Source organism: Rhinolophus ferrumequinum, chromosome 3, assembly GCF_004115265.2.
Source record: "Rhinolophus ferrumequinum isolate MPI-CBG mRhiFer1 chromosome 3, mRhiFer1_v1.p, whole genome shotgun sequence".
In the NCBI taxonomy this organism is placed as follows: Eukaryota; Metazoa; Chordata; class Mammalia; order Chiroptera; family Rhinolophidae; genus Rhinolophus; species Rhinolophus ferrumequinum.
The window spans coordinates 62,426,135-62,437,641 of NC_046286.1; the positions used below are offsets into that span (position 1 = coordinate 62,426,135).

General features: G+C 44.6%; 1 protein-coding gene across 1 annotated transcript; it reads left to right on the forward strand.

The window, feature by feature from the left end:
• Window positions 1-8,420: 8,420 nt before the first annotated feature.
• Window positions 8,421-10,801, forward strand: GPR6 (G protein-coupled receptor 6). The gene is made up of 2 exons (XM_033102850.1): window positions 8,421-8,571; window positions 9,186-10,801. The coding sequence occupies exon 2, from the start codon at window positions 9,205-9,207 to the stop codon at window positions 10,294-10,296; it is 1,092 nt and encodes a 363-aa protein (XP_032958741.1). The 5' UTR covers window positions 8,421-8,571; window positions 9,186-9,204; the 3' UTR covers window positions 10,297-10,801.
• Window positions 10,802-11,507: the final 706 nt, after the last annotated feature.

The following is an 11,507-nucleotide window of genomic DNA, read 5'->3' on the forward strand; positions in this document are numbered from 1 at the left end:
GAACCTCTTGGCCTCCCTTGCAGCTGAGGTTCCACTCTCTGACTTCTCTGGGGAGCTCTGTGCCAGAACTTGAGAGCCATGGTCTCCCCGCGCTGCCCAAAGGCTCTGCTGCCCTCATTGCACGCTCCTCGGGTAAATGGTACAGGCCTTGGCCAGAGATGGGGTTTTGACAGTCAGAGGAGACTGCAGGCTGCTTCAGGACCCAGTCCTCTCCCAGAACCTTTTGTCTCCCCAGAAGATCTCTGTCTTCTCTCTAATAAATGACAGAAAAAACTCTCTTCGAAAGCCGTGTATGTGCTTCTCAGTCTAGAAGTTGAAGTATATGTTATCCTTAAAAAATCAACTTTATAAAAATCCAATACTCCTGAACAATCAAAACTAAAGTTAAAAAAGGAAAAAATGGGGAAATTTTCCCTCAAGTTTGACGTACAAAAGATGAATATCTATAGTCCACTTCATCACCTACATAAAAATAGCATTGAGTCCTCACAGACAAGAGAAAATTCAAAGTGTTTTAAGAAAGAGAGACAAATGGTCAACCTTAGTGGTAATCAAATAAATACGCTTTAAATCATTAATGAGTTACCACTTATGCCCTTGGAATTGAAAGAACATTTTAAAATAATAAAACCCAGTGCTATAAAAGCTGCAGAGAAACTCGTACGCACACAGAGTGCTGCTGACATTGTAAATTATTACGGTCATTTTGAAAAGCAATTTAGCAGTGCATTTCAAGAGCCATGAAAATGCTTCTGCCTTTTGGCTGACAATTTTCATGTCAAAATAATTATAAAAATAAAAATAATTATGTGCATGAAAATAGTCTTTGTCGAGTTATCCATAATAGCAAACATATAAACAACCTAAGTGTCTAACAGTAGGAAAACGGGACATTAAATGTTGCTCCGTATTCTCCATGTTGTGCAGCCATCAAAACGCTAACTGTAGAGACACCACCGTCTACAATCTGTTAGCTGACTTCCTCAATCTCCGAAATTCACAAAGAATTAAAAGGCCATCTTTGGATTTCCTGGCTTCCCACCTGAAAATTCACCTGTATGGCCCACCTGCACTCCTTGTCCTTCCTTCCCCCTCCCTTTCTCAGGTTAACCTCTCCACCTGTCTTCTAGACCCCCTCCATCTTTGTTCCCCACCATCTCACCCCCTCAAATCGCTATGGTTTCTGAAATCAACCTTAGCCTCTCAGCCATCTCTTTCCCCTTCGAATCCTTTCCATTTTTCAGGAAAAGCTCTCCCTTGAACCCTCATCTCCATTGAGCGACTGCCCTGTTTTTCTCTGCCCTTCAGGCCAGAGTTCTTGATAGAAACATCTGCACCCCCTTCTCTCACCCTTCATTTATAGCCAGTTCACTTCAGCCTGGCTGCTGCCATTAAAGTCACCAACAAGTTGCTGAACCTACTCGTAGCTAAGGTCAGCTAATTTTTTTCCTTGACCTAACCTCATTTGACCTCTCAGGGTATAATTTGACTCTCCTTCTCCTGAAACTCACTCTGCCTTTAATTTCCACACTCCACTCTCTCCTCTCTGAGGCTGGATTTCCATGATATGTACGCTATGTCCTGCCTCTCCTTCTGCCTTTCTCAGCATCCTCTGTGACTGCTTCTTCCTCCACCCAGCCCGTAAAGCCTGTAATCCAAAAGGGACTGTCCTCTTCCCTTAGATTCATCAACTCCATTCAAATGGCACCAGACAAACGGGGTTCACATTCTGACTCTCACTGTCTAACCATGTGGCAAAGTTACTTTACCCTCTAATCTTCATTTTCTCTTCTATAAAATGTGGATAATAACAGTGTCCACCCCATAGGGTACCTTAGTAAATTGTACATATTCAATGACTAGTAGCCTTGTTGTTATTATATCATCGCATGATAACCTAACCTACTTTTCCAGTCTAGACTCTCTGCTGAGTTTAGAACAACCCCGCTAGTCAACGTCCCACTGAAGATTTGCGCCTGGATGCCCTACTTCAACCATTCTGCCTCATTCCCGTCCCACTCCCAGTCACACCTGAAACAGGAAGTCACCCTTGATATCTTCTCTCCCATTATCTGTGTCTTTCTACCTTCCCACTTCCAGGCATAGCCCATAAAATACTCCAAGTGGAGTTCCCCCACCATTTCCCCATCTCCAAAGTGGTGGAAGGCTGAAATGGTGAGTGCTGAAAATTCTGAGGTCCTATAAGCGAGTAGAATTATGAGATGGAAGCAGCTGGGTCCCTAGACTGCTTATGTTTAAAGCTGTCTGCCAGTCAGAAAAATTGTTTTGAATTTCTTGTGAGTAAGGAACAATCGTCTAGTATATTATGCCACCAAGATTTGAAGAACTATCTTTTGCCGCAGCTAGAGTGCTTTAAATAATATAATGTCCAAAACATCAGAAGGATCCATCAACTTCTCCAAGTCCTGCCATCACTACCCCATTAAGCCTTCAGAGTCCCCTGTATAAATCACTGTGACAGCCTCCTAATAGGTCTGCCTGACTCCACTCTTGCTCTTCTCTAATCCATTCATATAGTTGTTGATGGGGTTTTCGTAAGTTCTAAGAGGGACCCAAGTCTGATTATATCAACCATGCTTGCTTAAGAAAATCTGTCACTGACTCCCCATTACCTTCAGGATAAAACCCAACTTCTGCCATGATATAGGAGGACCTTCCTGAGTTGGTGCCACCTACCTGGTATATCTCTGTTCCTCCCTTTTGTCCGACATGTCAGCCACAATTACCTACCCACAGTCCAAATAACCTAGGCCAGGCTCCCTTGACTTCATGCATTTTTACATGCAGTTCCCTCTGCCTGGAACACTTCCATGTCTGCCTTACCTAGGTAACCATTACTCATCCTTCAAGATTACGGCTTGGGCATCATCCCCTTCAAGAGGCCTTCCCTGACTCCTCCAATTTGGGTGAGAGTCTTCTCCTGAGTGTTTCATTACTCCTATGCTCACCTCTTTTATAACATGTACCACTCTATTCTTGTAGAATCTTTTACTCGTTTGTGAGGACAGGCACATATTTTGGCTTCATTTTCTAGCACAATGTCTAGCATGTAGTAGGTGCTCAGTAAATATTCATTGACTGAATAAGTGACTAGGCAAAAGTATAAAAACAATTAAATGCAACATGTAAAAATATTGACAACATACCCTTTATTGTGAAGTGAAAACTTAAGTTGTACACTGTATATATCGTACATGCATACTACACAATCTACCTATGGAAAATACATATGCATGTGGATAAATTCTGGAAATAGTCATTCTTTTTTTTCTTTTTTTTTGGAAATAGTCATTCAATAGACATTTATTGAGCACCTACTCTGTTCCAGATTATACAGATGGAAAGATTAATTAGAACTGGCCCATCCCTTTAAGAGGTTTATAGTCTAAAAAAGAAAAGCCATCCTGGTTAGCTGATGAGAATATGGGTGAATGTTTTTCTTTCAAAATTCCCTTTAATATATTTACAATACATTTGAAAAGCAGCTCACAAGACAGAAAAAGATCCTCTATACACTACTGCTCATAGTAATATTGAAATCATAAACCTCAACTTCCACCATTTTGGAAAAATCTATCCAAAGCCTCTTTGAGTTTTGGAATCTACATAGCTCTGCACACATACAATCGATGTTTGCTTTGCTTTCCCACGAGACTGTCAATATCTTGGGCACAATGTACCTGCTGGTGTCCTGTGTGTCTTTGAACAACTCACTTCACCTCTCTAAACTTCAGTTGCCCCATCTCTAGAGAAAAAAACCTCTAAACTCCGTGTAATTGTTTCAAAGAACAAAATGAGACAATGAGTATGAACCTGCTGTGCGAAATTCCAAGCACTTTGAAAACGCAGGGCATGGCAGATTGGAAGACTGCCTCTGCGTTACTTTTCAAATATACCAGTAGGACCCGCTTTATCATTCTCTTATTCAGTAAGTCAGTAATCTAAATTCTAAGATTATCCATTTCTCCATGAAACTCAATAAAGTTTTCACTTTTTATGGAAAAGGACATATGTCTTCAAGTGCTATTATTTTTCCTAATTTGTTTCTCATGCAAAAAAAAACATTGCTCACCAACAATTCAGTTAAAAAAAAATTCAACTGCCCTCCACAATATTCTCCATCTTGTGAACATGTAATGATAATAATGGTGGTCTGCTGCTTTTCTAACTTTGGTGGAAATATCAGGTGATACCAACTTCCTAGGATAACAGCTCTGTGGAGAATGAAGACGGTTCACCTGGCATTAAGCACAACCATCCTGAATGTGCTTGGACATGCTAAGGAAGTAGGTGTCTTGGACATTGTGACACACCACTGATGCCGGAGGGTGAGAAGAGAACTTGGGGACAGGCGGAAGCAGGAAAAAAAAGAGATTTTGAATATAATTCATCTGTCTCAGCAGGTATCCCAAAAAGATTACACTCCATCCAGCATCCTGGATCTGAACAAACAATGTAGAGAATACAATGGCCCTTTGTGATTCTTGCCCTTTCAACAACAATCTTTCTTAGTAACAACTTTATACATCTCACTCAGCACCTGCTCTCTTCCTGAGCTGTTAGTGCAAGTATCTGTGTACCACCAAATTGACTTATATTCTATTTCCCAAGTAGGAAACTGAACTGTTTGTCTCTAAGTACCAAGTAGAGGAAACTCTGTAATGTTTTCCATAATGGTTCTTCAAAAAATTAAGAATAGAGTTACCATATGACCCAACAATCCCTCTTCCGGGTAGCTACCCAAAAAATTTGAAAACATTTATTCATAAAGATAAATGTACCCCTATGTTCATTGCAGCATTAGTTACAGTGGCCAAAACATGGAAACAACCAAAGTGCCCTTTGATAGATGATTAGATAAAGAAGATGTGGTACATATATACAATGGAATATTACTCAGTCATAAGAAAATATGAAATACTGCCATTTGCGACAACATGAATGGATCTTGAGATTATCATGCTAAGTGAAATAAGTCAGACAGAAAAAGTAAAAAATGTATGATTTTCACTCATATGTGGGATATAAAACTGAAAGCAACAAATGAACAAAAAAGACAAACAAAATCTTATAGACACAGACAATAGTATAGTGGTCACCAGAGGGAAGGCAGGGAAGGGGTGGAAGACAAGGTAAAAGGGATCAAATATATGGTGATGGAAGGAGATTTGACTTCGTGTGGTGAACACACAATGCAATCTACAATGATGTATTATAGAGCTGTACACTTGAAACCTATATAATTTTATTAATCAATGTCATGCCAATAGTTTTTTTTAAAAAAAAGAATCGAGGGTGTGTGTGTGTGTGTGTGTGTGTGTGTGTGTGTGTGTCTGTGTCTTTATGTATGGATATTTGCAGATCCTCAGAGAGAGTCCAGAGTTGCTAGTCTTTCCAACATAGCTTTATAAGGTCTAGACAGCTTGGCTGACTGCAGCTGATTTTGTAAAACAGAATTGATTTGAAAAGATCTGGGCCAGAAAAGGACACACCTGGGAAGTGGCTATGAATTTAGAACAGAGCAGATGCTAAGGTATCCTGAGATCTATAGCAAAATAGAGAGTCAAAGGCAACCAAGGTGTAGAGTTCCTGATGCAGCCACTGAGTTAATCTTAATACTTGGCCAAGAGAGAACCAAGTGTTAGCCTTCATCTTGTGCCATATAGAAGGTTGTGTGTGAGTGTAACAAACTAAAGGTCTGCAGAAGAGGTCTAGTTAGTGCCTTAAATTTGAAATTATACTAAGTAACTCGAAGCTGGATTGCTGCTAAAATTCCTTTATTGCAACTATTCCAAACTCCAATCCACTATTTCAGGAGTTTCACTGCTGGTAAAAAGGTTTTATGATTATTTAGATGAACAACTTCCAGAGCCAGGAGCCAGACACTCAGGTACTGAGGTCATTCCCTCCATCTCTCAGTCATTTATCTCCATCTCTGTTCCTCTCTGCACATCTGCTTCATTTTTTCATCGCAACTGACTCCCTTTGGTTACTCATTTCACGAGGCTCAACATAAATGCTCCATCCCTAATTAATCATGGTCTATCAGTTCCAGAGCCCAACACTGACTGTCCACTGTCACAATGTCTCTTAGCTCAAATTTTCAAGATGTGGAATTTGGTTACCAGCAAAGGATGCCTGGTCTTGTCTTGCCTTGGGTTAGGTGTCAATCTTCCCAAATGCTAGGCTGGGAGTGGAAAAAGTCGTATGGTTTACAGGCTGAACCATAGAACATTCTAGAAGGCTTCTGAAAGGGCAGGTACTTGTGAGGAACAGGCAATGAAGTTCATCTAACACCCATTCATAACCAATGACCACACATCTTTCTTCTTTCCCATCTTCTGCCTCCCAGGGATAGATGGGCATGGGGAAAACAAGGAGGAGCTTGAAACTCGTTTGTGTACTGTCTGTTCTCAGGATCCAGTCTACCATCTGAAAGAGCTTACCACAGACTGGCATAATGCAAAGACAGTCTAAAAATCCTCAATGAGCATTTATGAACATGATTCTACATGTGTTGTCCTCTTCCTGAAAACAGTGAAAAATCCATTCTTGTCAACGGTGAAAGCCCAAGGATGCCCAAATCACAGGATCTCTGTTGGTTCAGCTTTAATCCCACACTTTTCTGCTACATTGTTGCATGTAAAAATGTAACACATTTAGACGTTAAGGAGGATTCTCCTCCCCTTGGACCTTTATTTGATTGGAAAATTTGTGATTAACATGTTATTATAGTGGTTTGACAGCTCTGAAATAACATTCTTGGCTTTTAATGACAATCTTTTACTGAAATCCAAGTGGCTCTTTTCAGAAACTTAGGACTTCAGCCAATTCTGGGGTTCATGAAAATGGTTGTGTGAGAATTTTATAAACTCACTGTGTGCAAACTCATTTTATGGTCTAAGGCTGGCTATCGCAGTAAAGAATTGAACAGTTTTACAGTTTCTCTTCTTTTCTCTAGTTAAGTTCAGCTGCACTGAGGCAGGAGGCCAGGCATAGACTAGACTTCGGGACCGTGTTTACATGGAGCAGGCCAGGGTGAAAATACACCTCCCACCCCAACCTAGAGACAGTTGGGTATATTTTTTTTTTTTCCTTTTTAGACCTCTGGGGCTAAAGACAAAGCAAAGCCAGGTGGTGGGAGAAGGGATTCAGGGAGAAATAAGGGGGGAAACATCAATAACAAATGTCTATTTTTCACTTTGCCCAGAGCATGCGGCCCCTAAAATCATGCTTCTGGCCTTAGTATAATGTCATCACTCCAATGTGCAATTATTTATTTTAGAGCCCTAGATGCAGTCAACTCTTATAGCTTTTGAGCTTTTGCCCAAGTATAGCTAGCTATTGGAGATTCTGGTGATTACAACAAAGAAGTTTAATATTTATATTTTACTGATAAAACACCTTTAAACCAAAAAGGATGATTTATCTGGGCTGAAAATAAAACTCCTGCCTACTGAAGTCTGGTGCAGCTGAGTTATCACTATTTTCGTCCTGTAATTTGCTTTATAGGGTACTAATTAACAGGGCAAAGTCTGTTGCCAGCAAAGTAAATCACATTTTGCTGTTTTCTTATTTTCTAACAAGACACAGACCTGGTCTTTAATTAGAGAGCAAGCTCCAAAGGCACTATCGGATACTGAAATGGGGAATCACTGGGCTGGGATGGGAAGATCACGGTGAAACCTGCTGTATAAAGTTCAAGAGAGAGAGTCGGAGAGACAGGAAGGAAGGTAGAGAGGAATTGCACAGGTAACCTTCAAAAGAAGGGATTGTTTTCCTCAAATGTCCCATCTTCTCTCCGTTCCCCACAACTCTGCATATCTTCTTTGACTCTGCTCAACCTTCTGTTCCACACCATTTTAAAAAACAGGCTCATCCCTCCACGCCCACCCCACCCCAGTTCATTTCGTCCCCAAAGCACTAATACCGTTTTTAAAGGTAACAACTCTACCTTCAGACCCACTGCCCCAACCTCCGCCCGCTCCTGGGCTTCTTATTCGACCTGACCCCCTCAGTTATCTTTGACCCTGGGCTTTGCTGCCTGTCCAAGGCAACGCATCACTCACCATTTCCCTGCCAGCTCACTTCCCTCCCAGCTTACCCTCCTCGCCCGCCCGGCCTGAGTCTTCTTCACTCCTTTCTCCCTCTCTCTTTCCCTCATCCCATTCCTGAAGGTTCTTGACTGGAGGCGGCCGCTCCAGCTTCTCCTCCCTCCTTGAACCCTGTGAGACATCATTTGAGGAAAGGGAGACGAGAAAGGAGGTGGTAGTTGTGGGCGGGCGGGGACAGCGAATGTGAAGCCAGCAGCCTGACGTCAACACGCCCTGCCTGTCAATCTCCAGCGGGCGCGCTGCTCGTAACCGCCTTTGCTGCCACCGACTGTGTCTCTCACTCTCCGCGGCGCCCTCCCAGCCACAAGCGCCCCGCGCTTCTCTCCGCCGGCCCCGGCCGCTTCGCAGGGATCTGCTCTGTCTGCGCCCGGGTCGCAGCCTGGCGCCCAGCCACAGCGCTCATGACCAGAGACTTTCTGAAGCCCTGACTCCCTAGGTGAGCATCCGGGCTCCCGAGAGGAACTTTGAGGGTGTGGAGAGGGGAAGGAGTGAGGATGGCCAGGGGATGAGTCCTTCCTGAAGCTGGAGAAATGCAGCCAAGCTTGGCCCCACAACCTCCCCCTACACACGCACCCCAACTTCTCTTCTTCCAAGGCCCCTTTCTAGAGGTCTCCGCGGCTTCTAGGGCCTGCTGCGCTTCCGATCGCGGAAACTTCGCTTTCAGCACTGCGGACAGCGACTCTGCTGCCCAGTTTAGGAGAGCGCCCTGAGTCCCCTGAGCAGAGCCCCGGCGGGACTGACAGCCCCAGCTCGATGCGCGTGTTAATGCAGGCAAACCTCCAGGATTGATCTGTGTGCATGTGGGCTCATGTTATCTGTGTGTGTATCTGTGCAAAACCTCCGATATCCGTGAGGACACCCGTGTGCATTTCATTCACTCACTCATTCAACAGGTATTTATTTATTTTGGGCTGTCACTTAACCACTGCTTCCTCCGTCTGCTTTGGAGTCCAGGGTGGGCTGGCCAAGACAAGCGGGTCACCTGAGCCCAGGGTAATTCCCTGGCAGCTTGCACCACACACCTGACTTTTGCTCTCCCTCTCCATTCAGGGTGCAGTGTCCTGCCGCGATGAACGCGAGCGCCTCCTCGCTCAACGAGTCCCAGGTGGTGGCAGTGGCAGCCGAGAGAGCGGCCACAGCAGTAGGGGCGCGGGACACCGGTGAATGGGGGCCCCCTGCAGCGGCTGCGGCTGCGGCTGCGCTGGGAGCCAGCGGCACGGCTAATGGGTCTCTGGAGCTGTCTTCGCAGATGGCCACCGGGCCACCTGGGCTGCTCCTGTCAGCGGTGAATCCATGGGACGTGCTGCTGTGCGTGTCGGGGACGGTGATCACAGGAGAAAACGCGCTGGTCGTGGCGCTCATCGCGTCCACCCCGGCGCTACGCACACCCATGTTTGTGCTGGTGGGCAGCCTGGCCACCGCAGATCTCCTGGCGGGCTGTGGCCTGATCCTGCATTTCGTGTTCCAGTACGTGGTGCCCTCGGACACAGTGAGCCTGCTCACCGTGGGCTTCCTCGTGTCCTCCTTTGCTGCCTCAGTCAGCAGCCTGCTGGCCATCACCGTGGACCGCTATCTGTCCCTTTACAACGCGCTCACCTACTACTCGCGCAGGACCCTGTTGGGCGTGCACCTTCTGCTCGCCGCCACCTGGACGGTGTCCCTAGGCCTCGGGCTGCTGCCGGTGCTCGGCTGGAACTGCCTGGCAGAGCGTGCCGCCTGCAGCGTGGTGCGCCCACTGACGCGCAGCCACGTGGCGCTGCTCTCCGCCACCTTCTTCGCGGTCTTCGGCATCATGCTGCACTTGTACGTGCGCATCTGCCAGGTGGTCTGGCGCCACGCTCACCAGATCGCGCTGCAGCAGCACTGCTTGGCGCCCCCCCACCTCGCGGCCACCAGAAAGGGCGTGGGGACCCTGGCAGTGGTGCTGGGTACTTTCGGCGTCAGCTGGCTGCCCTTCGCCATATACTGCGTGGTGGGCAGCCGCGAGGACCCAGCGGTCTACACCTACGCCACCCTGCTGCCTGCCACCTACAACTCCATGATCAATCCTGTCATCTATGCCTTCCGCAACCAGGAGATCCAGCGCGCGCTGTGGCTCCTGTTCTGTGGCTGTTTCCAGTCCAAAGTGCCCTTCCGCTCCAGGTCCCCCAGTGAGGTCTGAAGGCTCCGTCTGTCCTCTCACCAACACCACACCCCCAACGAGCTAGCCTTTGGTGAGCTTCTAGGTGCCTGCTGATGTACTCTGAGATCCCGATGGTGTGAATCTGACTTTGGAAAGAGAATACATATGCACACAACAAACTCACAAGGACAGAGGCGTGGTGGCACTTTACATATACAGTGTATACATGTGTACATATATATACAAATTATTTGTATCTTCTGGAGGTGTTCAGGATGTGGAATTTCCTGTTCTGTGAAAAAAACTAAGGAAGACATGGTTGTATACTCAAATTATACATCACATTTGTCAAGTGAACACATCCCAATACTGCTTTATGATGTCATTTCATTTTTAGCTGCTGAATTGCCAAAACAGTGTTGCTATTTTCAAGGGCAGGGGAAGGGGAGTAAAAGGTGTATTTTTATTGTATGTAATAGAATATTTTGCTGCACATGCATCAGTAAATTACAACATATTTTGTACACAAATAAACATATTAAAAAATATAATTTTTGGCTTGTGACTGACTATAGAACTATTTAAGACTTGAAGTATTAGTGCATATACTTTAAAGGTTTATTATGCATCATCTCCCTCCTATGGAAATCTTAATGTAAAAAAATCACATGCATTTTTGTTCATAAATTGTCACTGAAATACCTAATCTAGATAATAAAGGGGGCAAGAAGAAAGTAATATATTCATGTAACAGTATTCACAGGACACTGAAAGGTTATTGGTGTTATAATCTATTACCTTAGTTACCAGGTTCAGAAGACAAATTCCAAAGGTTGTCTAAAACCATTCCTTCATCGTACCACATGGGCACTTGTGAATCCTGAAACCACAACTTTTAATTGTAGTTTTTCCAGTCTGCAAAGAAATTTAAATGTTGAAAATTTATATTGATTGAGTATATTGTTGCTGACCAGGTCTTGTAGCAAAAGGCACGGCCTTATAAAATAAATAAATTCTTCCAAGACAGGATTCCAAGACATATTGTACTCATGAGGCAAGTGAAGGTTATGCCCAGCAGCCCCTCTTGAGGCACTCTTATCTTCAAAACACAGGGCATTAAGATCTTCAAGGACTACACATCCCATTCCACCAATGGGTGTGAGTCATAGTTAAATGGTTCCCCTCCTCTCCTTCTTACAGGATGGGGATAAATAAGATAACATTTGTAGAGATGCTTTGAGCACCCATAA